A 27,714-nucleotide genomic window follows, 5' to 3' on the forward strand; every position below is an offset into this window, starting at 1 on the left:
TTCCTGCTTTTACGGCTGTGCCCAAGGAGCTGTGGCTAAAGCCCTGGTTTCTCTTCCCCTCCCAGTAACCCTGAGGACAGAGTGAACTGGCAGCGCAGGGAACCGTGACTCCACTTGCTTCCTCCCAGACAGCTTGTCACACGGCCACGAGCCACCGCAGTTCTGGGGTCCTCACTATAAGAAAGACCTTGAGGCGCTGGAGCGAGTTCAGAGAAGGGAACAGAGCCGGAGAGGGGCTGGAGCACAAATGTGATGGGAGCGGCTGAGGGACCTGGGGGGTACAGCTGGAGAACAGGAGCTGAGGGGAGACCTTATCACTGTCTACAACTGCCTGAAAGGAGCTTGGAGCACGGGGGGTGTTGGTCTCTTCTGCCAAGTAGCAAGTGATAGGATGAGAGGAAATGGCCTCAAGCTGTGCCAAGGAACGTTTACATTGGATATTGGGAAAAAATTCTTCCCAGAAGGGTTGTCAGGCACTGGAACAGGGTGCCCAGGGCAGTGGTGGAGGCACCATCCCTGGAGGGGTTTAAAAGCCGTGTAGATGTGGTTCTTAGGGACGCGGGTTAGTGCCAGTGTTAACAGCCAGACTCGACGATCTTGAGGGTGTTTTCCAACAGGAATGATTCTATGACTCTACACATGCACTCGCTGAGCCAGCACAGCCAGGGCAGCAGAGCCCACTCCCCGCGGGTGTCACCCGGTGCCGCGTCCCCTCGAACGCGAGGGCCGGGCCGGCCCCGAGCGGCTCCGCCCTAAGGACCCGCGCTCGCGCCACGGCTCGACGCCGCCGCGCGCACGCGCTCCCTGAGCGCTACCGCCCACATCGAGGCGCTCTGCGCATGCGCTTAGGCCGCGCCGCGCGCCTGAGAGCAACTGCGTCTGCGCGATCCCGGCACTCGCCCGCCCCACCTCCAACGGCTGGGGGTGAGAACTGCGCAGGCGCAGAGCTCCCGGCCCCGCCCCTTTCCGTTTCCCGGCTCCCCCGCCTCCGGCTCTCGCGGAGAAGAGGAGGGGAAGGCGCGCGGTGGTGCGCGTGCGCAGAAGGCCGCGCGGGCCCGGCGTGCTCCCGCCGCGCCGCCAATCGGGCACCGCCCCGCAGCGTCGCGCCGTCGCGGTCCGAGCGCGCCGTGCGTGCGTGCGTCCGCTCCTGCGTGCCGTGCGTGCGTGCTTGCGCTCGGCGGCGGCGGCGGCGCAGCGTCCCCTGCCCCGAATGAAAGGGACGGTCCCGGCGAGCGAGCGGCCGTGAGCGACCGGCGGTGACGGGGGGGTGGGGGTGTGCCCGAGCTGCTCCTCTCCCCGGCGCCCCACCCGCCACACGGGTGAGTGACTGAGTGACCGACCGAGTGCCCAACCGCCTCTTTGCCCGCCCAGCCGCCGCTTTGCCGCGCTCCCGGGGCAGGCACGGCGCCCCCAGCCCGCCTGCTCGTAGCCCCTGGCCCGGCGAGTCCGCCCTGCCCTCCCGGTGCCTCACCGCCGGCCGCCGCCGGTCCATGGGCCTCAACGAGTCGCCCACCCCCGGGAGGGTCCGGGCACCCAGCGCTGCCGCTTCCAGGAGCGCCCCCGGTGCCGTTACCCGCCTCCCCTTCCCCCGCCCCGAGCCGCCGGCAGCCGCTCGCTCCGCCCGCCTCGGCCCGCTCCCTCCTTCCCCGGAGGATCCGCCCCCCCTTGTCTGCGAGTCCTGTTTCCCCCAAAATTTGGTGAGGAGCGGGGCTGGAAACGCCCTCGCCGGGAGCCCCGCGTCCCGCCGAGCCCCCTTGGTCGGCCCAGGGCCGGGGCCAGGCCAGGCCCGGCCTTGCCGGTGCGTGTGAGCGGGACCCCGGCAGAGCCGTGTCGGGCCTCACCGAACCCCCGGGGCGGCCGGGGTGCCGGTATCGGGTCATCTGCCGCTCCCCGCGGGGGTGTGTAAACTTTCCTGAAGATCGGCCCGTGCTGTCTGCCAGGTCTCCCTCAGTGCAGGCTCTTGTGTAATTTTTAGTTACCTGCTCTAATTGTTTAGACTTTCGAGGGCTGGGCCTTCTCCCCCCACCTTTGCCTCTACCTTTAGTTTTTTTGTTGTTTTGTTTGGGTTTTTTTTTTTACAAAAGTTGCGTGGATAAGCTCCTGTTCTACTCTTTATAGTGGCTGTAGGATGTTGTGTGGGCATAACTCTTGGATAAAACATTTCCATGGGACTTGTGACTTCAGGTTCTCACCTACAGACACCCACAGGATACCTGCCTTGTCCGCAGCTTCACCCCCCCTTCTCCAAAATAATACCCCCAATAATGGATGGTTGACCCTAGAAACTAGTAAGCACTTGAAAGGTTCTTAAACAGAGATTCTGGTATCTCTACTGAGCATCTTGAAAAATCCGACACGAGTATTTTCTGTAGCTTTTCACGAGAGTCCAAACCACTTCACTGTGTTTAATGAAATTTTACAAAGCTTGTATACTTCTCTTGCAGGTTTTCCTCATGTATCTGAAATTTTCTTAATGGACAAATATAAATCGTAATTTTTTTAAAAATGTAGTTTTGAAATCATACAGGCCGCACAACAAAACAAACTTTATCTGAGAAAGTATAGCATCTAGGTCACTGTCCTTTGTTGTAAATACACATGAGGCCTGAACTCCTACAAACAGGCAGCAGCTCTTGAAACATATTTGGGCAATAAATAGAAATTAGAATCCAGGTTACTCTCTGTTCTTCAGTGCTGAACAACATCTCCTACACCGAGAGCATCCTTCTTTGCCCGAGAGTCATTGAACTTGCACTTTCCTTTTGTGTTTGGAAATATGTCATCTAGAACAGCTGAGCAAAACAGCATGCAAGCCATATGAGTTTGTAAAACATGCTGCTTTGAAGATAAAATAAAGGTGCTATTAGGGGAAGCACCATGTTGAATACCTTGGTGGACATTAAGAAACATGAATGCAAATGAACCAGAATTTTTAAGTGAAGCATCACCAAGAGTTTCTTCTTTTGTGATTTTAGGGTGTAACCTTTCATTTTTTAGACCAAGTCTGTGCCAAAATACGTAGTAATCTACGTTTTGTAGTACATGTGTTCCATTTTGGTAGAGGTAGTGCATAATGTCCTAGTCAGTGATTCCATAGTCTGTCACCTGTGATCCAGCTTTTGAGACTTGCTGTGATAAAGCTGACAAGCAAGATTTCTGTCAGCAGTATTTTTAAATGCTCTTCTATAAGGCTTTTTAGTTTGTTAGCTTTTTAAACACGGAAAACTGAAATTTTCAGCGGGCTTTAAGTTGTGTTATTTTTCTTGTTCCTATGAAATGTAGCTTGATACTTGGCAAACTGGACTGATTGCTTTTGAGTGATTTAACTTGAGAGATAAAAAGAGATTTTTTGAGTGTTTACGTTCAGAATTCTGGGTCTGCATAACTTGGTTCACCTTTTTCAGAAAATGAATATTTTTTTAAAAGGACAGGATAAGAAGTGCATTTTGGCACAAAAAAAAAAAGGGATCCCAGTGTAGTGTTTTCTCACATTTATGAGAAAGCAAACATAATTTTGGGAGAGGTCTACAGATGAAATGCTTCTGAAATAGTTCTCATACTGAGATTTTTTTCAGCAGTCTTTAGAAATGTATAAAGAATGTTAATACTCAGTGGTACAGAAAACACAAATGCAAAGAACGCCGGATTGGAAAGAAAACTTTTAGATATCATCATAAAATGCTTTCAGAGTAATTTAATCTGATAGTGAAAAGAATGTGAGTTTCCTTTCTGGCATACCCTGGTGCTTTTTGTTCTGCTTGAGTTCTGAATAATTTTTCAAGTGTTAAATAATTTATAATTAAAGAAGTATTCCAAAATGTAATATTTGCCCTTTTTTTTTTTTGTTATAACATCAACATCCATGCATCATCAGGTAAATATTTGCATTATTTTTCACTTCCATGTAAGCCTTAAAAACGTAATTATGCTAAAGTACCTCAAGAAGTTTGGTTATGTCAGGGTTTAGTATTGCTGGAATGAAGTGCCTTTGCGTGCCTGTTAGTGCAGTTGACTGCAGAGCTGTGAGAACGTTCTTTATAATCTTGTTTCTAGGAAAGTTACTATTCTTATAAATTAAAGATGAGAGCCACTTAATAATTTTTTATCTGTTCTATAAATTATTTGCATTTTCTAAAATATGAATTTGCTTGTTAAATTGAGGGATGGCTATTTTTATAGTAGTGATTCTTATTCCTGTAAGTCAGTAGGACCTGTGCATGTGTTCAAGGAAATCCCTGATCTTCCTTTTAAGAACTACTACCACTGCTGTCAAAATAGCAATAATATAATCTGAATATAAAATTGAACGGGTAAACCCCAATGAATGTGTGTGTATCAAATTATTTATACCAAAGCAGAACTTCTTGCATTTAAAATTATTTTCTTAATATATTTCTGACCCATCGCTCTGTGATTTATATTGAGCCATTGAATGTGACCTGAAAACAAGAAATCTTTGTGATATTATTTCCTGCTTGTCTTTTGTAGGCCTTTTTTGTGTTCCCAAAAATATATATTTTTCCAGTTTAAAAAAATATTTCTTGAAAAATAAAATTTGAAGATTTGTGTATCTTTCCTTCAGAAACCATTTGTCCTTTCAACTCAGAAGGGATTACAGAATGGTCTTGTTTTGGTTTTTCTTTAGAAGAATACAGTATAGTAATTCTTTTGTGTTTAACACTTAAGGACTCTCTATTGCCACTGCAAAAGGGTGTGACTCGTTTATCCAGATTGGCACATTTTTTGTGCAAATCAGCAAGATCTGAAATCTATGCATTCTTCCTATGAGTATGCGTCACCAGCCACTAAACTGCTTTCCAGTTAGAAAAGAAAGCAAATGAAGCTGTTGGTAAAGCAAAGGCGATAGATCCAGGACGGACACCTTTTGCTGCGGTTTTGTAGTAAACGTTGCAGGACAAACAGTTAAAACTCAGGATGCGAAAATCTGTCGAAACGGAAGAGTGAGAATCCAAAAGGACTGTGTTTTAGCTGTAGTATGTGCCGACAGAAACTTAACGGCATTCCTCTGCTTTCCGTGAGAAAAATAGTGAGTGATATTAGTATTATGGGAGGCTGACAGCGCGGAGCAGCGGGCAGGTTTGCCCATGCAAATGGCCAAAAAACCCGTGCATTTTCATGCAGATGGCCGTGGTCGTGCAGTCCCGATGTATTGCAACTCTGCTGGTTTTATGGCTGCCTTTTTTTTTCCCCCAACAGGAATATCAAACTAGATGGTGGCTTTTCTTATTTAGATGAGTCTAATGTAGACAAAGGCTGAGGAGGATGCTTTTGTTGCAGTCGTGGCCAATTCTGGCAGCAAGGCTCAGATCTCCAAAGTAAAAAGCTCTAAGCATGTCTATTTGAAGAGAAAAATATTTTCTTTCTTGAAAAATGTAGTAACAAATGAATACAAACTACCTAATATTGGGCCAAGAAGTATATACACTTGTGAGGTATTTTCACTTTTGAACTTGCAGTTTCTGCTTGAGTGGGACCTCAATGTTATATTTTAGAATGAAAAGTTTGTGATTCATGTCGAGTTTAATTTTACACTACTTTTCTTAGATGAGAATAGCAGTGCTCGTATGCTTAGTGAAAACTCGTACGGTACTGCTAAATTAGCTGTGGGTCTAGAGAAGGTTTCTCTTGTGGCACCTTAGTCATAGATCCTCCTAAAATTTTGTTTCCAAGGCTGTTTCACTCACCACAGCGCATCTGTGTAATACCTAAAATGGTAACGGTTTATCTTCTCATCTCTACCCTCATCTAAGAGTAGTTACTCATCTCTGAGCTACTTTGTGAGCTTTTACACTCAAAACCTGTTCTGGATGCTGTGCTGGACTTCTCAGGTTTTCCTTTGCTTCTGTTTCTGAAGAGGCTCAGTAGCCAGAATTTTATTGTGGGCACAGGTAGTGCATTTTCTACAAATTCCTTTGCTGTAATAAATAACTATAAGAATGGGATGAAAGAGTTGCAGTAGCTTTTTCCCCTAATGATTGCTGTACTTGTTGTATTTTATTTCTTCTTTTCCCCGTAAGTTTTATGTTCGTGTCCAAAGTGTTATGTTAACGTTCACGCTTTTTTCCCTAAAGAACTAATTCTGCTTGTTGATACAATTCCAGAAAAAGTTAGGAAACACTGCCTCTTGCTGGGTACATGTTTATTTGGGTATATTGTAGCAGTGTAAAGGGAAGAGTAAAAAGAGACGGATCATTTTTTAGCAACCAATATTACATTTATGAAACTGTAAGTTATAATGCTTTTTGTTGATGTTAACATGCTGATTGCACCTTTTTTTTTCCCTGTAGCATTGAGAGGATTGAAGTGGCATTCTAAGGTCATTTAAAATCATGACAAGCTCAGTTGGACAGAAAAAAGTCTCTTCAAGACAAAGGAAGTGTGGTTTTTGTAGATCTAATAAAGATAATGAATGTGGACAATTATTGATGTCAGAAAACCAGAAGGTGGCAGCACATCACAAGTGTATGGTAAGTAACTCATAGTAAAAGGGAGAGGAATGCAGGGAGCTAGTAAATGACTACAAATGAAAAATTCAACCAGCTGTGGCATTGGAACAAATGTTTAATCAGTCTAATTTGAAAATGTTATGGGTTTCATATATATAAATGTCCTATATAACTTATAGCCTTAAAACAAAAAAAAGTTGTTGCTTTTTTTTTTTTTAATAATTTTAGCTGTTCTCATCTGCACTGGTGTCTTCACACACTGATAATGAGAGTCTTGGTGGATTCTCTATTGAAGATATTCAGAAAGAAATCAAGAGAGGCACTAAACTGGTAAGTCTCTATTTCTGGCCCTTGAAAATTACACAAATGTTTTCTTCTGTAAGTTTTACCATGATGTTGTTCAGTGTATTATTTATATGTGGTTTTTTGGTGGTTTTTTTTGTGTTTGGTTTGGTTGGTTTTGGTTGGTGGTGTTTGGGTTTGTGGGTTTTTTGGTTTGGTTTGGTTTTCTTTGAGCACTATTGTTGTGTGAGCTCTAAGGTAATGGACAACTTACAGAAGATCATAGAATCACAGAATGTACTGAGTTGGAAGGGACCCACAAGGATCATCGAGTCCCACTCCTGAAATTTTTTCCTGTGGAAACGCATACAGAAGATAACAATCATAAAATAATTATAAGATATAAGATGGTGAAGTAAAATTGGTCTCAGATTTATGAAAAGAAAACCTCAGTAGATATGATTATACTTATATTGAAATGAAATTTGAATGTCAGGTAACCAACCCTAAATCTATGTTTATAATCCAGTCATTTCTATTTAATATTTTCTGCCGGATTTCAGAATGAAGCCCACATTCTAGGGACCTGGCAAGGGTAGTTTTGTACTTTTACCAATATTTAGGTTTGCTACCAAAATCTGGTTTTAACTACTAAAGGTACTTTTATTGCTTCCTTTTATATTGACTTAATAGGTGATTGTGTGAATATAGACATATTATAAGGTACATGGGTACCATAGTGATTACAGCTCTACCAAATTAATGAGAATTGAGCAACAATGACTTGTTAATTTTTAATTTTTTTTTTTTTTTTAGAACTAGTTGTTTTCCATTTGGGCAAATGAGTGAGGCTTTTAAAAATATTCTTGACAAATTATCTATTCACTCCTCACATGAAAAATTTTCAGCTTAGTTATTTAAAGCACTCTTATGTATTTACTAGTCTAACAAAGTATTGTAGAACTACAATGACATAATAATAGTCTAAAATTTCATCCAGTGTTTCATTTGAATCTTTTCCAATGCAGGGAACTTTATTTGCTCTGATTAGCTGAAGCACAAAGAAATAACTATTCACAAGTAATTCAGGATGTGATTTGATTTCATTTCCAAAGAACATGGTAGGAAATGAAAATACAGACTGCAAAGGAACTTTTTGATTCCTAGGTCTCTTCAATGCTTTTTGAAAGTTTCTTCTTATGTCATTGGTGGTGTCTGTCTTTCTGCTTCTAAATCGCATTATGTTCCTTCACTGGTGCAACAGCTGCATATATTCTTGGAGCTCACTAGCTGTACGTATCAGGCACTTTGTTCAGCTTTTTGCAGAAAACCTGGATCTGGTTAACTTAGATTCATGGTCCTGAGATGTTTCCTTTTTGGAGAGAATATACAAGATAATTTTACATCTTAACTTTGCTGCCTTATCTCTGTAGCTGTCAGAAAACTGCAGCTCTGAATCCCTCTCTGGATGAATCTTTTTCCCTTGACCGGTGTAATTTCCAGTCAGCCCAAATACCACCTTGAAGCTCTGCTTTCTGTTCTAGCCTGTTCTTTCATGTGGGAACACACAGAGCAAAAATATCCCAGTGTGCTGCACTGAGTTAAGTAATTATATCGGTAGCTTGGACTAAATTTGTGTGCTGGCAGATTTGACGTAGCTGCTCTCCCAGGGGAGATGCTGCCACTGACCAGGTAGGAACTGGGACCTGTTCATTGCTGAAGTGATAATGACTGATTTGTAGAGCCTTTCTGATGATAATATATTTCTGTCTAAGAAAATTTTGTAGGTTCAAGCCTTAATGGGCCAGCCGTAAAAACTTGTGAAGTTTAAACATTTGGAAGTACATGGCCCTGATATCATTATTGCTTCTATTAGCTGTGTATGGGAGAATTTCTTTTAAAGAGCTTATTTGTTTTGTCACACTTCACATATACGTGACATAAGTTGGGAATTAATCAGTCTGTTGAGGGTGACCATTTGGACAGCAAGACTTGTACCAGTGGAATAAATATTTTATTACTGTGAGGAAACATAGATCAATAAGTCAGTGTAAAAATTCCTGTGGTCTGTTTTGTCCATACAGATACGTAATGGTGTTCATAAAAAGAAGGCTTTATTTTAGACATTTCTGGCTTTAAAAATCCTGAAGTAGTAACTAAAACTGATGGGATGGGTATCATTTCAACCTAGGCTTTTATAAAGGACTACGATCGGCCATTATTTTATATTAAACCATAACGTATAACACATTTATGAGATAACATACACATACAAATTAGATAACAACTAGGGAACAGTATATATAACTATACCATTTCAGAGCTTGCAGAGGAGTAAATGGAGATGATCCAAGGCTTTGACATTTTTAGTGTTCAGTTAACTTTGTTAAAATTGAAAAACAGGATGGTGATACATAACTTTGGTGATGTATGTATTTGGTTTATTAGAGACTAACAAGAACTTGACTGAGCTAGTGTGGGCAGAAAGTGTATTTCACACAGATCTGTGCAAGCGGTATCCTACATCGCATGCTTCTGCTCATGGATTTGGAATTAATCTTTTGCGGGTGTGGGCAACATGCTGGATACAAACAAAAAGCTCTGGTTGGCTTCTGAGGGGAGTTTATTGGGAAATTCTGAGATTTTGGGGCAATATTGTATCATTAGAAAATAATATAGAGAAAGATAAGAGGGGCAGAGGATGAGAAGGGCACTGAACAATTTAAAAGTATGAGAGTTGGTGTGTCCTAAGCAATGATGAGTCTTAGATGAGAAGAATTTGTTTTTGGGAAAGAGGAGTAAAGCAACAGACTCCCATTTAATCTTTTGTGCAATATAGGTATAAAGAGCAAAATTTAATATAATTGAAATAAATTCATTGTATTTAACAAATCTTTCACTAAATTCAGTGTTTTGGAAATCACTTAAGGAAATAACTATATAGAAAAAAGAGGTCAAGTCAGCCGCTAAGGCTAAGGAACATTTGCAGATCATCATTTCTGACTCTGCAAGATTCATTGCCAAATGGGTGTCTTTTTGTCTCCTGCTTTCGTAATATCATTCAGAATTGGACAGGTACAATTCACAATTTTAACTTTTCTGAAAGTGTTGGTATAAACAGACTATCGAGTGGGATGTTTAGGTGAATAGCTGTGTGACTTTCATCAATCACGTGATATCCCGTGGAAGTAAATTACTTGTTTTCTTCATTGAATTAATAATATATTATGGTTATTGTATTGTTGCATATTTGCAACAAATTTCTCCTTTATTTTAAAGTAAGTTATGAAAAATACCTGAGAACAGGAGGAGTAATGCTAAGTGCATAACTCCATTTATTTTGTCATCAGGAGTGGGAACTCTATTTTTAAACTCAGAAATACTAAGCCAACGGTAACATGAATTGTACTTTCCTTTTCTTTACAGATGTGCTCTTTATGCCACTGTCCTGGAGCGACCATTGGCTGTGATGTGAAAACATGTCACAAGACGTATCACTACTACTGTGCTTTGCATGATAAAGCTCAGATAAGAGAGAAACCCTCACAAGGCATTTACATGTAACTATTATTTATTTGCTATGTCTATTTTTTTCTTTATATTTCACATTCATTGTTAAAATAAAAGAGAAAATAAAAACCCCACGACAACAACAAAGCAAAACAAACCCGCCATTTTTGGAATCTAAACAAAACATAGAGAAAAATTCTAGTTATGATTGTGGCATTCAAAATAGTGATATGCTGGAAAAGTGTATTTTCACTGCGAGATTTGTATATCGGTGAGTCTTAAAGTGGGAGAAAAATGTACTGGAATTTAAATTTAAAAGATGAGTAAATAATCTGTGAATCATGACTGACTTGACAGTTTTCAACTACTTTGTTTATAGGATTTTATGTCGAAAACACAAGAAAACTACGCATAACTCTGAAGGTAAAATTATTCAATATAAATTTTTCCCATTGTAGAAAGATACTTTGGTTAATTTTTTTTTTGAGAATATAAATGTTTTCAGTAACAATTAGAACTACATCTTTTTGAGAAAAAATGAGTTTGGAAACCCATCTTATTTCTGTATTTTCTCTAAAAATTATTGGTTGAGGTGGAGAAAAACCCAAAACAAATTTTAGGAAGTTCGAAAGATTTGACGTTCTGTCAAAACAAAGTTTGGGTAGAAGTACCGCATTCCCTTCTGGGAAGGAGCTGCCTTATATTTGTAGTTAGATATTCACAGTATTAACATCTAAAACATTTTGCCAGATAACAGCTGATTTTTGCTATTTCTAATGTTCCTAAATATTCACTATTTTTTTGAACTATTAAATAGAGTTTAACTCTTCCAATAGTAATGAAAAGGTTTGTCGTCAGATCACTTACAAATGTATTTCTGAGTAATTTTGATTAAAAAAGCTGAATGGATCCGTTCATAAAAGGTGTATATTTAGCAGAGGAGAGTAGTGAAATGTGTGAGGGGCTGCTGTGCCACAAACATAGATAAATCATGTGGTCTGTATGTATTTATGCTTTTTCCTGCTGTATCTGAATTTGGGTAAGAGAACAGTCTCTTTCTGCTAAATGTACTTTTAAGGCAATGTACTGGTTTTTATGCTACGGACAGTAGATGTTTCAGCGGTCAGGTTTGGATGTTAATTCAGTGTTCCGAAAGATATTGAAGGCAGTAGAAAAGCCGAAATGAAAACTGATTTTTTTTAAAGCCTATTTTAAATAATTATTGTCATGTGCTTTATATAAAACACTCTCTGATTTTGCTATTACCAGATTTAAACAAGAAAAGCAATGTGCATGTTATATTAGCTCTCTAAAGAGACAGGGCCACATTATCTTGTAGTTTGGCAGTTTGTTTCTTTATTTTGGGGTTGGTTTGTTAGCAGAAGGAGAGTATGAAAGACATTTGAGTCTGCAAAGGGATTAATCTTTTTAACTGATAGTTAAACATAATCTTTTATACTTTTTCACAAATAGCTCAGTGTCTGACATCTATTGAAAAATGCCCCCAGTTCTGCATGGAGCCCAGTGCCAATGAATGACGTTTTCTGCTTGGAATTCCTTGCAGGATCTGAACGTGCACTTTTCTTTAAGAGTTTTCAGAAACCATAATCTCCAATTCTACAATGTCATTATCTGACAGCAAAGACTTTTAAATTATATATGAATGTATTTATCTGAGAGTACATGGGAAAAATTGCTACAGAGGCCTAGTGGCTTTTTTCTTAAAGGATGATGGCAGTTTATTAAAACATTAAACTCAACTTACCCAAGAGACTCTTAGATTGAGGGTAGGAGAAGGAGGAATAAATATCATTAAAAAAAAAACGGAGGCCAAAGACCCCAATAGTATCTCATTTAGTTTTAACTTTGCACTCATTTTTTTATGTTTAAAATACTTACTTCTGATATGCTTTACACTTTTAGAAATATGGGTAGCTGTACTTCACATTTTTGGGTTTTGTTTGATATTTGACCGAGATTTTACCCAGTGCTCTTTCCCAAAGAATATATTCTCCTTTTAGTCCATACAGTTTAGGGAACTATACCCATAGGCTATTATTACTTACAATGATGGATTTGCTAATGCCAGAAGCTGGGGCTCTTTTGTGATAGACCTCCTTTAAATCAACGAGAGTGAAAATACATACTGTACCTGTCTTATGGAGATGACTTACAGCACTGTATAGCAGTGGTATTTTGGTACGTTGAAAACTAATTACCTGTAGAAGACAGAAATATATAGGGTGGTTTTCAGAGTCTAAGAAGGGACTTTGGAGGGTTTGTTTCTTAATATTTGAATGCTGACGTTTGGTCGGTCGAATGGTGACTGAAAGTTGTGGGATGGTGAAATTAAACTTTGTATATGTGTCTGTGTGTGTGTGTATATATATATATAGGTTTATTTCCTGAGAAAAATGTGAATGTCAAAGTGGAGTTTAAATACAGAAGAATGGTGGTGTGTGAAACCAGACAAGACTTGTGGATAGAGTAGCTGGGGATGCTAGATGCTAACACAGCATTGTTGTTTTCTCTTGTTTTTTTCATTTAATTTCCTGAATCATTGCTCTCAGCGGTGTTTTCATAACAGAATAGTTAAAGCCCATCTGTGGTTATGTCACTCAATGTAGGTGAACAGAGGCACTGGAATTGTCAGTCCTTTTAAACAGAAGCTTATTGCTCCTGCTCATGGATGCTGGTTTGCTTTGATTTTTTTCTTAGGCAGTGTACAACATCTGGGTGTTTTATCTTTTATTCTCTTTATTGATTTAATTGTTGCAGTCCAAATATTTATATTATGTCACTTCTGTTAGTGGGTGTTGGAAGAGTTTTTAAGAGTGTTTGGTTTCCTGAACAGTTTATTTTCTGTAGGCAGTACTGCTGCGTAAGAGATTTTTCCTTCTCTTCCCTAGAATATGGATGTGGGGTGTGCAGCATACTTGTTCCAGTCTGAGATCTGGCTAATGTACCTTTTGTTAGACGTTCTAGTTTAAAATAATATTTGTTAACTGTTAATAACAGTTAAGGAAAATTCCTTGAGGCTGTGTGGAAATGTGGTTGAAGGACCTACGTTGGAATTAAAGTTACCCAGTTAAAACCTAATGAAAAGGACCTCTTAGATGTTATTTATTGCTGTCATGAAGTTCAAGTGGAGCGAGAATTCATCAGACTAAGGATCTCCCTACTCATCAAGGCAAAATTAATGAGCAATGGGAGTTTGTTTTCTTTTAATTGTCAGGAGGTGCTGAGCTACCTTCTGTTTTCTTTGAATGTAAAAATACAAAACATGGCAGCAAAGTATTGTGTTCTTAAATTCATTATGTGTTTCAACAGACTCTTGGGTTTGTCTAATTTATCTGTATGGCCCAGCCTGCAGGTGAAATGGAATTGGAGAATTGCATTTCTGGTGTGTGTGTGTGTATATATATATATATATATATATATATTTCAGAGTGATTCTCCTGTGCAGTGTTCCCACTAAGTGGAAAACGGGCAGGAAAAGCGGCTGCGCTCACGCTGGGTACTGGGCTGTGGTCCAGTGAGGTACCTGTGAGTCCACAGGTTTGAAGGCACCTGCTCAGAGCAGCAGAACAAGTTACTGGAAGCTTCGTGTCTAGATTTTTGTCTTGCTGCATTGCAAATCTAACAAAATAATCTGACCTGAACTTCAGGTAACAGTTGAATCCATAATTTAGGCAAGCTAAGTTTTTCGTATTTAATAGATTATAGGAAATGGTGCCAGTGCTTTCAAACTGTCACAGCTGTTAGTTGAATTACTGTTCACTTCAATATAATTGTACTTTTTGAAGAGGAGAGTGTTGTCAAACTAAGGTTTTGAAACTGGTTGTTGGAATTTATTCCAATGTACTGGAAGTAATTGTTGAAAAATTTTATGTCTGGTATCTTTCAGTTCCCTGCAGGTGGGGCTGCCCTGGCCCCCGTGTTGAATTTAAAACAAATTCAGCTGATCAGGAATAGTTTAATATAAACTAAGAGAATAATATAATTTCATACTGTCACATAGTAATAAAACAAAGAATAATGAAGGCAGCCATGTGACTGTCTGTTGGTAATGTTTGAAACAGGTGCTTGGGAACTGTGAGGTCAGAAAATACAGTGTCTGTAATTCCTATTGTAGCTGTATTCAAAGCCTCAGGGAATTACGTTTCCACAATGGAAATAAGGACATTCCCTGTCTCAGCATCCTTTTCATCTTATTCTGAAGATCAAGCATGAAATCTATGCTTCTCAAACTGCTCAGTAAGTTCAGTGAGGATATTATTACTCTGAGACTTATTTAGAGATGCTGCAACCTACATCAAACCAAGTACTTTTCCAAAGCACCATGTAAACCAGGGACTGGCAGGAAAAAGATATGAAACTTCTTGGCATTATAGTTAAGTAACATCCTGATGCATCTTTGGATTCTTTCATCAGCGTTTGCTCATCGTTGGATTTTCTGTGACTCTGTTCGTAGCACAAGCTTCCCTATCCTTGCATGTGTTAAAGCAGGCAGGTGTGAAAGTTTCTGTAACATTGGTGTCAGTTCTCCTGGTGGATGGTTACTGATGGATGCTGCTCTGAATGTGGCATCGAATGTATACATAGTGTAATGTATACGTAGTGTAATGTATATATAGTGTTACAACAAGAAGAGTTGGCCCAGGCAGTAAGTCAGCAATCTTTTCTGCAGCCCATTACAGCCTAAGGTGTTTTGCATATGCATCACAATAGTTTTTTCTTATGGAAAAAGGCACAGCTAATGGAAAGGAAAGAATGTAAGAGTCATGTGGGGAATGGTTTGCTGAGGAGCCAGCCTGTGGTGTTTATGTTCTAGTTCTTCCTTTCTAGGCAGTATGTTCGACAAATAGGAACTTGGTCACATAACTCACGTTTAAAAGGTTTACCATACCAGTTGCTGTAAGCTTTCTGATTATGCAGATAAGTGTATTGTCTGTCTCCAGTCTTTGCCAATGATTGTTTGCTTGAAAAAGCATTTAGATTTTATAGTTATGAAGGATGGTAAATATATTGAATTAAATAAATAATCTCAAGTACTTCATAACACAGATACTATTAAGTCAAAAATAGCTTTTGGACACACATCATCAGTTCCTTGAGGTATCTGGTACTTTTGGAAAACATATCAGTGATGGGACCTAAGGGGTAGTTTAATTTTTTTCATCTCCACTCTTACTTTGGCCAGTTTAGATATGTTTCATGTAACTTAGTCTTTTTCCATTAAGAAACAAACAACAACAAAAAAACCCCACTAAAAATCACATTCAGCATTTCGATCATTAATTTCACATCATTTGCTGATAAAAGGTACTATTATTTAATGATTGGCTTACCTGATTCTGTATTTGCTTGCAAGGGTTTTTATGCAAATCTCTAGTTCTTACTAATACTTCTAGATGCATTCATGTTTTTATTATTGACCACTGGGACAATAAAATTTTGAGGGTTTTTTGACATTTCCATTTAAAATAATGTTGCCACACACAGTTCATTGGGTTTCAGCCATATTTTAAGGACATCTTTAACATGCTAAACTACCTTTTTCTTTCTCTGTTATATTTTGTTTCTCTTCTAAAAATCTGGTAAAGTTAATGTTGTTCTTTGTAATTTTTAGAGTTTCTCTTTTGCCCCAAATACACGGTAAAGCTTTAAATGCATATGTGTGATTTCAGATTTACATGACAGAATGTCTGAGCCACTTCCACATTCTACATTTTGGCTTCTTTTTTTGTACAGTCCTACTTGCAAATATATTTTGCCAGTCAGTTTTGTTTATTATCTTCCTCACACACTTAGACCCCTTTTCTTCTGGCTCACTTGATCCATTGTTTAAGGCACTGTCAGAGGTGGATACAGAGAGCAGTATGAGCCATTATTGCACACGTCCTCTTTTTATTTGTTCCTTTACAACCTTTAAATCACTTAATTCTTTTATTACTTTGCTTTAACCTAGCTTTTGAAAATGGGTGATTCCATATATACTTCAAGCTGGCACACTATAGAACAGGGCAGTGAGATCTCAGCCTCTTCTCTGCCAAGACAAACATCTTGATCCTTTTCCTTCTAGTCATGATCAAAGGAGAAGTTTTTGATTTCTCTCTGAAGCCGAGTCTCCCTGTTAACAGTTTATGTGGTACAGCATTTTGCTCATCTTCTTTTTGTGGTACTTTGTACTGCTTATGGGTTTCTAAAATGCAAATTTGGGGCTTGTTGTTGCTCATCTTCCTGCTCGTCTGAATTTACAATATCTTGGTTTTAGGTGCTTTTGGAAACGTAGAATGTTTCCTCTTGATTTCTGCCCCCACCCCTCCTTCTCAGACTGTGTTGTGCATTAAGTTTGGTTTTTTTCAGATATAGCATTTAGGGACTTCTGAAGGAAGTATCTCATAAGATACCTCATTTGGACACGTTAGATAAGGTTGTGTGGAGACTACTGTCATGATTTTAAAAATCAGTGCAGTAACGGGATATGGGATGGGGGGCAGTTGAAGAGTATCTAGGGAATCTCAGTGGGTTCAGAGTGTGGATGAAATCCGTGATAAAACATCATCTGGTCAGGGAGGAGTTGAACAACTTTTTGTGTTTTCCTTAGTTCAAGCTGACATGAGAAGTTGGAAACACCCAACCATCAGATGCCAGGGACACAGGGTAAGCTGCCAGTGGGCTCGAGGGGAGGGACAGAGCACAAACCAAACCGGGCATTAAACAGTAAAGACCATTCCAGGCAGATGCATTTGAAAGCTGGTTACCAGCTCGTTCTTCCTGGACTGTTGCGCTGGTTCATAGTGCTGTTCAAAATGGGAGAAACGTGAATGTTTTGAGGTATCAGTCTTGTAGACAGATGTGGTAGAGCAGGTCCTCACATCTCTGGTGGTGGTGATCTGTAGGTCCTTGTCACTTGCACGGGGAGACCTAAATCTACAAGGAATTTTATTCTAAGGGGTCATGACACATCTGGATTTCAGTGAACTCTGAACCTTTTTGGAAGTGCTAGTTTTGAGCACAGAAAATGGGTTCTGCTTTGAAGAAAGCTGTGCAGTCTTGATGCTTTTTTATCTTACACTGAAACCATCTTTTAAAAGATAAAGCTTTTTTACTTTTCAAATCTTAAATATTCTAATAATGGTAGACTGCAAAATAGCACTTAAGAACTTGTTCTGTGACGTTTCTCATAAAAAGTAGGTTTTCATAATGTGATTCGTTTTTAGCAATTATGATTCACTTTGGTTTTGAAAGTGTGACTGTAGAGAGTTCAGGGTATGCGTTAATGCTATTTAGAAAATAAGGTTGGACTAAGAGGTGGAAAGCATTATGGTTGACAGGATTGATAAGGATCTTTGGAAGAAATAAGACAAGTTGGTGAATGCGCTCCATTTTGCTTCATCAAATACAGCCAGGAAATCTGTGGAGTGATTTTAGAAGGGGTATTTTTTAACTTCTCACTGATGTTATTTAAAGGGTCATGAATTCAATAAATCACATTTTTGTAAGACTGTTTTTCCAGAGTAGCCATTTATGGTTTCTGTAAATGTAAAAGTGGAGACAAAGATTCACAATATTTTTATGTATGTTGGTGGAGAGTTCATATGATGAGGGACAAGATAAAATAGAACTGTTTTCTTTGAAAGAGGTTTTTAGGTTGCAGTAAAATTTGCTATATGCAGTCTGAGAGATACAGTATCTAAATTGCACAGTCTTGGTTGGGGAACTTAGCAAGTAACGATAAATGAAAAATACAGTTAGATAGTAAATTCAGAGAAGAAAATGTAAAATGTATTCCTTCATTGGATAATTCATCTCATCATGTATTTGATTTTTTCAGAGTAAATGGTGCATTTGTCATCTAATTAGGAAAGAGTATATATATTAAAGCACAGGAATGTTGCCATAGATAGACTGATGTATTTTAAAAGCATTTTGGGAATATCTGTTTATAGCTAAGTAATCTGTCAATTTAAGCCAAAATAATTTGCAGATTTGTGTTAATATATTCTCAAATCTTTGCCTCATTCTAACCATACGACAGAGTAAAGCCCTGGGGGAATTATATTTTGGTAACCTGTTGTCATGCATTTTGTTTAGTTTTCTGTCCTTCATTAATCTCAGGGGTTAGTGACACACACAATCGACTGGGTTTGACAGGACACACTTGTGTGCAGGGGCTGGAGCCAGTGGCAGGGTCATCTTCTGCTCCAGCTTGGTGCCTGTGGAATGTATTTGAGTCTTTGACTTCAAACTTTTGTGCAGTTGAGTCACTGTTAATCAGGAAATAGAAATGTGATTTGATTTGTGATAATAGACACCAAAGACAAGTTCTAGCAAAGCAGCATTTAGTCTCAGAATAAGATGTCCTATCTGCATTCTGAGACCAAGATATAATGGTGATAAGTGCCGTAGCAATGCTTAAATAATAATAATACCGCCACAGTCAAGCAGCCCATTAATGTGTAAAGTGGATGTTCCGCATCTTCTGATTAGGATTTTCTTCCATTTGGGGGCTCATACTGATGTTTGTGGTTTGGACTTTGAGAAGCAAGTTCTTCAGCCGTGTGTGTGCACGTTTCTTTTAACAAGTCTGCCAAAATATCTGCAGTTTGAGCTGGGGTGGGTGTTATGTATTTTAAAAAGCCACACAACAAACATGCTCCCGTGAGCAGCTGATGATCAGGAAGGTTGTTTGGGACTGAATAGAGCTGGTGATTCAATATCAGATGTAACTTAACAAGATCATATTGGAAACAATCTTAAGTTTGCAGAATTGATGTGTGTTAACTGTAGAGCTTTGAGCAGTCAAAAGGACAGTCTGCCAGAGCTCTGCACTGCAGTTCTATCCAGCATTCAGCAGCTGAGCTGACGTTTTCAAGGAGCCTGTCAGACGTCTTTCCTGTGTCTGTATTAAAAATATACATTCTTATATTCCTAATGGTTATAAATATTTAGTCTGGGATATTGTCAGTATGGGTGATTTTCTATAAGCCGGTGGCTGCTTTTAGCTGTAGGTGTAAAAATATCCTGTAACTAAAATGAAATTTTAGGTTTGTTTCATGGAGGCAAAATACATTTCAGTTTTAAAATTTGATGTTAATGTTTTAGCCAAAATGGGCGATATTTTTTTTGAGTCAAGGCATCAATTAGTGTAGCAAGGAGAGAGGTGTTCTTCAGAAACACTGGCATAATACCAGGTGCAATTTACATTGGAGTTATGAATCTTAAACAAATAAATTAAAAGCTTATTTCATGCTTGAAAACATTTACTGGTTTCAGTGTAGTATAAATGAGTTCTTTTCAGTGGAGGTGAATATGTGTATCTGAGGACAGATTTTTAGATCCGAAAGTAGAAGTTGTAAGAAATGCTAAACCTTCTTCATATGTTATAAAGATGCAAAGCTGTGTGATATGTATAAATAAGTAAATAATGCTTTCAGGATCTACAAGTGCATGTTTGTAATAAACGGGAAAGAGTTGCTCTTTTTATTTCTGATCCAAATACAACAAATATAGGTTATGTTTTTTCTTGTTTGTTTTTATTTTTGGCTGCTTTGCTTTGTGTAAAGTTTTTGAGAATGGTATTTGATGATGTTTTCTGACTTCTAAAGCAGATTTAGAAGAAAGTATCAATGAACACGAGTTGGAGCCTTCACCTCCCAAAGGAAAGAGGAGGGGTCGTAAGGGAAAGCCAAGAAAAACAAATTTAAAAGGGCAATCAGAAGACACTAGATCTACGTCCTCACATGGCACAGATGAAATAGAAAGCAGTTCCTATGTAAGCAGTAAATATGCTAAACTTCTTAGAAGGCAGAATTGCATATTTCTTCTTTGCAAATATAATTTTTAATAAAACTTGCATTTGTCTGAGCCTCCAGTTGGTGGCCACAGGCTTTTAAAATTACAACCTTATTTGTAACCCAGCAGTATATTTTAGTAGAATGTTTTTCTTTCAGAGAGACAGGTCTCCCCACAGAAGCAGCCCCAGTGATACAAAACCTAAATGTGGATTCTGTCATGCAGGTGAAGAAGAAAATGAAGCTAGAGGAAAGCTTCATATATTTAATGCCAAAAAGGCTGCAGCACACTATAAGTGCATGGTGAGTAACAATATTGTTGTTAACCAGCCTGTTAGTGAATTTTGTCTGAATTGCTATTTTAGATTTTAATACAGTACCCTTATATGTAATTATGCATGACTATTGCCTGTGTGCTGATGATCTCTTCACAAGCTGAAGTGTTGCAAAGTGAGCAATTCATTTATTTCCACTGCGGGCAATATGGATCAAAGTTGGCTACATGCTAGGAGATGGAATTAGCTCAGGGAGACTCTTTATTAAAAATGCTCCCTTAGCGTCTAAATGCATATACAATGTTTTAAAAGGAAAACAGGAAACGGTTTTAACTAAAATAATCTGTTCCAAAAATACCCTTACTCCACAGGCTTTCAGACAAAATCCAGGAAGAATCCAGGAACTTCATTAATTTTCTGACAAGCGCATTCAGCTCTTGTAACTCAAGTAGAGTGTGACATGGAAGTTCCAAACAACCCTTGCCTTTGGGTGATCGCACTTCTAGAATTGTCAACCTGAAAAGAATCTGCTCATTTCAGTGAACATGAGCAGGCAGTGCTCTCATGTATCATAACTTGTTCTGTGAATGAGGTAGGGCTTTGAGGAACGAACCTTAGTGGGTCCTGTTGTGCTTCAAAATGAACAAATAGTCCAGACAACCTGTGGAGTATTAATTGTTTTTCTAGAACCGCTTGTCTAACAGATTGCTGGTGTGTGCCAGCAGCCTTGAGTCTTAGAGTATTGGCTACTTTGTGTACCCGAACTTCATTTTTAAGACAGTTTAAACTGAATATACTGGGATGATGACAGTAGGGATGGTACTTTTGTGCTTCATTGTCACCCCTCAGGGCTTTTCAGGTATGTTGGCATCAGCTGTGCCATGAAGCTGAATTGTATATGAATCACAGGGAACGAAATGGAATATTTCTAAAAAGTTCAGTGGTGTAATTGATAATATTGCCCATTTATTACTCTGTGTTTTCATCATGTCATTGCTGCTTGTCTGCTCCTTTGGCTTTTAAAATACATTTCTCCGAGACAACAGATGTAATTAAAGCAGTCAGGTGGGTATCAGAAGGAATACTCATCACACTAATGACTCAACATGGTTTTTTTCCCTAGTTCATTGGTAAAAAACGTGCTGTTTGAGATCACAGAAGGGGATGTGCAATACTTGGTGATTCCTGCACATAAATACATTTCTAATCATGTTGGTGACCTGGAATTATTTTGGCCTTGCTTTGTTTTACAGTTATTCTCTTCTGGCACTGTCCAGCTAACAACAACTTCAAGGGCAGAGTTTGGTGATTTTGATATCAAAACTGTACTTCAAGAAATCAAGAGAGGAAAAAGAATGGTATGTATCTGCAGAGCGTGATGAACATGTTCCTGTAAGGTGTATATAGCTGTGCCTCCTTAATTTTCTGAAACCATCTTTTCCATCTGTTTCTTAACACAAAATTTAAATGTATCGTTACTTTTGAGGCAGGTAGCCAGATTGGAATCACCTTAAAAATTAGTGGTGGTTTGGCATGTGGTATTTAGAGTTCTTCATGACAACGCACATGGTAAATTATTATTACCCTTCCTGTAAGAGAGTAACAGCTTTGGATCCTGTGTTACTAAAAGCACACTGTGTAAAACTACTGTTAAACTTGGAGAGGATGTTCTTGCAGTGGCTTGTTTCCAACTGTTTTGATGTTTTAATATGAAAACGTATTAAGGCCTCAGAGATGGGGATGTTGGTAAAATGTCACATTGTATTGTATTAAAATTCAGAATGTTTTTGAAGTGGTGAGAAACTGGGGGGGGGGAGGGCAGGGAAGAAAACAAGACTTCTAACAATATTGTTCCTTGGAAAAAAAAAATCACTTAAGATTCTTCATACATTAACATATTAACTTCAGTGGCAAAAAATGATCTCAAATATGCGATATGTGCAATCATGTAGTAATTTTCAGTGCAATAGACAGGTAAATCCTAGTGTTCATCTTTTAAAAGGTTATATAGTTTCTGGTTTACAATATCTTATTGTATTCCAAAATAGTAGCCATGAATATGAGGAACACTAAGGTGGATGCAAAGAGACCAGAGACTGAAAGGCTGACCAGTGTCGTTCTCCTCTTTCCTTTGCACAGAAATGCACACTTTGCAGCCAGCCTGGTGCTACTATTGGGTGTGAAATTAAAGCCTGCATAAAAACATACCATTACCACTGTGGAGTAGAAGACAAAGCTAAATACATTGAGAATATGTCACGAGGAATTTATAAGTAAGGATCTATATAATTCTTGACTCTATAATGCAAGTGAAGATATTTCATGACACTTTCTAAGCCTAACTTGGTTAGCTAAGTATTTTATTTGAGAATAAATATATTTCATTAAAAATGGCATTTTAAAGTAATTGTTGATTTGCAAAGTAATTTGTGTACTCTGCTAACTTAAAATTTCTGTTGTAGTGTTGTAATATAAGAAATTAGAAAATTAATTGACATATTGTCCTCCTCAGTTAATCTGTAATTTATATCGAGGAAACCCTGGATAATTTCTGTCACAATTCCTCCGTATCAATATATTTTGTAGCTTCTTTCTTTTTTTGGACCCCGTAATTTTCCGAACTGCTGCCGTTGGTGAGTTGGCTGTGGTGGAGTTGCCAGGGTGGCTGTGCCCACAAGAGGGCATTCAGTTCTTGAGAACTAGAATTGATCCAAGTTCTGTTGGCTGGGCTTCAGGCTTATTTTCTTCCTTGGTTTAACTGATGCTTGACTGAAAACCATGAATGAGTTAAAAGAGGTAGCAAGGGGCTTGTAGCACATCTCAAAACTAATTGAGAGGAAAGTCTGGTTTTGATAGATACTTTCAGTAAAAGTCCTTACTGTTTCTTTCACTGTGCTAGACTCTATTGTAAAAACCATAGTGGAAATGATGAAAGAGATGAAGAGGATGAAGAAAGAGAAAGCAAAAGCCGTGGCAAATCAGGCACTGACCATAATGACATTCCTCAGCAGCAGCTCAATGGAAACTAGGTATGGAAGTCACCCCTGACAGATCTGTTACCGAGACTGAATCGCAATATACATTTAATGTAGTTTATTGCAGTGAAGTATGTAAATCTAGTGTATGCAGATAAGTACTTTTTGTTGGCATACTGTAGAAGAATGGGGAGGATTTGTTGTTTTTTAAATCCAGCGCTGACTTTGTAACAGTTTAAGAAGGGAGGCCCTCATTTCTGTCGCTAAATATAGATGTAATGTCAGAGCTGCTAAATGCTTTTCTTTATGATTTTAAATTTACTGTTGTTTTCATCATTTTTTAAACAGGTTCAAGGGACAGAGTTATAGAACTGGGAATGGCTAAGACATCATTACTACTAATTCTCTTAAATTGTTTTCTAAAATCAGAAAAGGGTTAGTAACTTCTACTACCCAACTCTGTTAGAAATTTCATTGAACTGCCTGAAACGTTCATGTGTGTGAGCCTTCAGTAAGTGGCAGAGTTTTACATGTCAATATTATGTAGTTTGTAGTCTGCAGTGTCTGGAAAAAATGAAACACTATATAAATGATATGTAATATGTACAGTGTCAAAAGTTAAGGCAGACATTGAAATGAAGTGAGATCTATATTTCTGGACTGAATAAAAACCTCAAGATTTGGAATGTGTAAGTTGTTTAGTGGATTCATGCAATGAGAGAAGGTCTAAGCTAGTTTAGCTAACAACATGGACAAGTTCGTGGTGGCAGCAAGCTGGTACGTTGTGACTTTTGCGTTTTCTTCATACACAAGTTGCGGAGGCTATACATGGGAAAGCCGCTCTCTGTTTTTGCTTGCAAAGCACACAGTAGACAAGGACTCGGTGTACACCGAAGCACGCTTGAACATTTCAGGTTGTTCCTGTTGTGATTGCTCATTCCACCCAGCATTGTTCGCGGGAGATTTACTTGAGCAGCTGTTGGTTCTGAGCTGTGAGCTTTAGAACTCATGCCAAAGGGCTGTGGTTCATTCTTTCCCCAACGACCCACCTCTTTCTGTGTCCCTGATTTACAAAGAACACTTCACTAAGTGTGATTAAAACCTTACTATACAAATGTTTGGACTCTGCAGCCCAATCTCTTTTACTTCAGAGAGTTACAACTCTTAACTCGCTATGGAGTTTAGCCACCATATCTGACGTCCATACCTCAAGTGTTCTGTCTCGTGTGGAACACTTCATGTTTTGTCCAGAGTATGCATAAAGGTCCCATGTTCTGTAAGAAGGATGAGGAAACAACCTTTTTTGCTAGATTGGTATTTATTTTTTAATCTTATGACCACTATATGAGAAACTTTGCTTATCATCCTTATTTTAGTGCTTAATTTTTCTCTTTCTCTCAAGTCAACAATCACATCATGGAATTCGACTTGCTAGAATTTGATGTTCCTTTAGGGAATAATCAGATCTAGGCTATACCAAACCTAACAGATCGGTCCTCTGCTTTCAAACACCTTGTCATTTCTGATGGCTACGAGCTTCTTCAGTTGGTCTATTAAAGCACATTCTCAGACTTACTTAAATAAAACCAAAAAGCTGAATCTAGTCCGCATGTTTGTCTGTTGCTATCGCATCACCTTGCTGTTTGTTTAGGGTTTTGACTTGTTTCACTCTGAACTCCCAACAAAACTTCTGGATTTGAAGGAAGGAAACAAGCAACATACACTGATTTGACTATAAACCGCTGCAGTTCTTCTGTGATTGGTATTGCAAAACCAGTTCATTTGTAACATGAGTTTCTGTAGCATTTTTTACTTGTATTTTTAAAAGATTTAATGTGTGTCATTTGTCTTCTTATGCATTCCCTTAATGTCTTGAGGGACTCAATTACTGTTGTTGGAGTTTCTAACATTTTTACCTGTTAGAATTCAATCAGTTCTGTTTGCTTTCCTGGAGAATAACTCAGTTTTAGAAAAAAATATTGCTGTATACAGAAAATACTCAGATACTGCTCTAAACATGATGCCATTGATCATTTTTATTTTGTATTTGTAATTTTCAAAATTAAAAGCGTGACTTGAATTGCAATGACAGATCGATTGTTGAAATTGTCTATCAAGGTGTTTTGGTTCACCTGGAATATGAACATTTTTCAGCCACTCAGAACAGTTTTAGAATGCAAAAATAACATCGTTCAATGTTTAAGTGACTTGTAGATTTGTGCCTCAGACATGGCCCTCCCATGGAAAAAGGCACTTTGTTTGCAGCTACTGTATTTTAACTGAGGTTGCATGGGGTAGATCTGCCAGCATACTGATTGTATTTGAGACTGAGCTCTAATTCATAGTGTGTCAGTTGCTTAGTATAATATTCAGTCCAATAATTCATGTGTTGTGAAATAAATGACCCCATTCCACGCCTTGAAGAACCAGAACAGCATTTTACCTTCAGGTAGCAGGAAAGTGGCTGGTTTAACTGTTACCTCTTCGTGCTGCGATGGCCTGACTAAACCGTCTTTAATTCATGGAAACAAAGGCAAAAGCAAAAATCTTTTCTCTTACGAGCCTCAAATTTGTCATAACTGACTTCAACTCATGTATGCTGGGTAAAAGTGCCTTACAATGTAAAAATTGTATTTATATGTTCCCAAGTAGCATCACCTGCTGGGGAGTAATTATGTCGTGGTGTTAATATTTAGAAGAAATGTACCTCAGCAGTGTATTTACTGTACATCTCTTATGTCCTTAATTGTAGTTTTAAAAAGCATGACAATGTATGATAGTATACAACATTTACATCATTTTTTAAAGACAAAATACTGCCATTACTGTCTTTTTATGTGTATTTTAGCTTGGAATTTCAGACAGTCTGATTTTTTTTCTTTTTTTTTTTTTTTTTTTTTTTGGTAAAGCAATGTAATCTTTGCAAGCATATATTGAAGATTATTCTGGAGCATCTACTGCTTTCCCAGAAATGTTAGAAGTAATGAAAGTGCTCTATAGGTGAAATAGGTATGTTTAAATTAGCTAGTTAAATTAATGCAGTCCGTTTGTTACTGAGATTTTTTTTCTAATAGGCACCTTCTGCTTTCATCTCACAATCAGAGAACTCATGAATTTAACAAAACTTGTCTTATGAAACTGGTTTCACTTTATTTATTCTCTTTTTTTTTTTTTTTCTTTTTTTGGCCTTTGGGCATTTATTTTGATCACAAGAGCAGCGTGTGCTGTTTAAGGACACCTGGAACCCTCTGTGACGGGAGGTTTCTCCCCAATTCGTTGTATCTCTATATTAACTGATCTCCCCAGCTCACTGTATCTCTGTATTAACAGATCTGCAATTGTGCTATACCAGGAAGGGAATGTACCAAGGGAGGACAGGCATCAGAAGGATATTGTTCAAATAACTTGAGGATGCAGCTGGTGTAACGCCCGAGTCTCGAGGTGTGATCAAACACTATAGCTGTGCTATGGCTCCATTCCAAGGAAGGGCGAAAGGCCAATTCAATCTCACACCAGTGCAGGTAGCTGGGATGTAGTAGATTAGGTGAGCAAAAGATCTACTCGTTCAGCAGGTGTTGATCCACAGGAGGTTCTGTGATAAGGCGCTAGTAGGAGTGACACCAGCTTAACTCCTGGAGGGCAGCAATAAGTCCATCACCTACACTCCACAAAGTCCGATCTTTTGGTACAAAGAGCTGTGCTGGTCTAGAATGGTATGAGTGCACAGAATCTGGCCCTAAAATGTGATATAAAGGAAGAGAGCTTGCTTCTCACTGCTGCCTATGTGAAAAATAACTTCATGCTAAACCAGAATGAAAGATGAAGAGGTGATAATCTATTTGAAGTATCAGCCTTATCTGGCAGGTGATAATCGTTGCATTCCAAAGATACTAATAAGCTGAATCAGATTGACAAGAAAATTAATCCTCATTAGATGAAATTAATCTTAAGAGAACTGAAGGTACATTATAGCAAATAGTAACTCTTCTTACATGTCACCAGAAAAAGATTCCACTGTATTAGTGATGGAGATTGAAAAACAGCTCTTGATTTATATACTGTTGAAGCAGTTTCTATATATGCATATGTACGCACATTCATTAGTCAGCAGTGACATCTCAACCCTTAAAGGATCCTGGAGAACTGTTGCTTGTCAAAAAGCACTCAGGTTAGGCTAATAATGTCTGCAGCTTTTGCTCTAGCATACATTTACATTAGGTGTAAAGACAAGGAATGTATGAAAGAGGGTAAATGCATTCCTATCTACAATGTTATGTATATTTTGTTCCTGTTATATTGGCTTTACTTCCAAAGTTGTAGTTTGCAGTATTAGTTTCTTTTCATTGGTATCCTTGCATATATATATTCAATAAATGAGTTATGAATTTCATATTTGCATATCTGT

The 27,714-nt window shown here is 38.6% G+C and overlaps 1 protein-coding gene across 3 annotated transcripts; it reads left to right on the forward strand.

Annotated features, from left to right (window-relative positions):
- Positions 1-1,133: 1,133 nt before the first annotated feature.
- Positions 1,134-27,699, forward strand: PHF6 (PHD finger protein 6). 3 transcript variants are annotated; one of them, XM_065846533.2, is made up of 11 exons: positions 1,136-1,319; positions 6,309-6,488; positions 6,696-6,797; positions 10,176-10,309; positions 10,639-10,682; positions 19,874-20,040; positions 20,219-20,362; positions 21,588-21,692; positions 22,474-22,607; positions 23,234-23,363; positions 23,658-27,699. In XM_065846533.2, the coding sequence occupies exons 2-10, from the start codon at positions 6,351-6,353 to the stop codon at positions 23,361-23,363; spliced, it is 1,098 nt and encodes a 365-aa protein (XP_065702605.1). In that variant the 5' UTR covers positions 1,136-1,319; positions 6,309-6,350; the 3' UTR covers positions 23,658-27,699. The 3 variants fall into 3 exon arrangements, with proteins under 3 accessions (XP_065702606.1, XP_065702605.1, XP_065702607.1); XM_065846535.2 differs by having other exon boundaries at positions 1,138-1,319; positions 19,877-20,040; XM_065846534.2 differs by having other exon boundaries at positions 1,134-1,319; positions 23,234-27,699.
- Positions 27,700-27,714: the final 15 nt, after the last annotated feature.

Source organism: Patagioenas fasciata, chromosome 11, assembly GCF_037038585.1.
Source record: "Patagioenas fasciata isolate bPatFas1 chromosome 11, bPatFas1.hap1, whole genome shotgun sequence".
NCBI classification, from domain to species: domain Eukaryota; kingdom Metazoa; phylum Chordata; class Aves; order Columbiformes; family Columbidae; genus Patagioenas; species Patagioenas fasciata.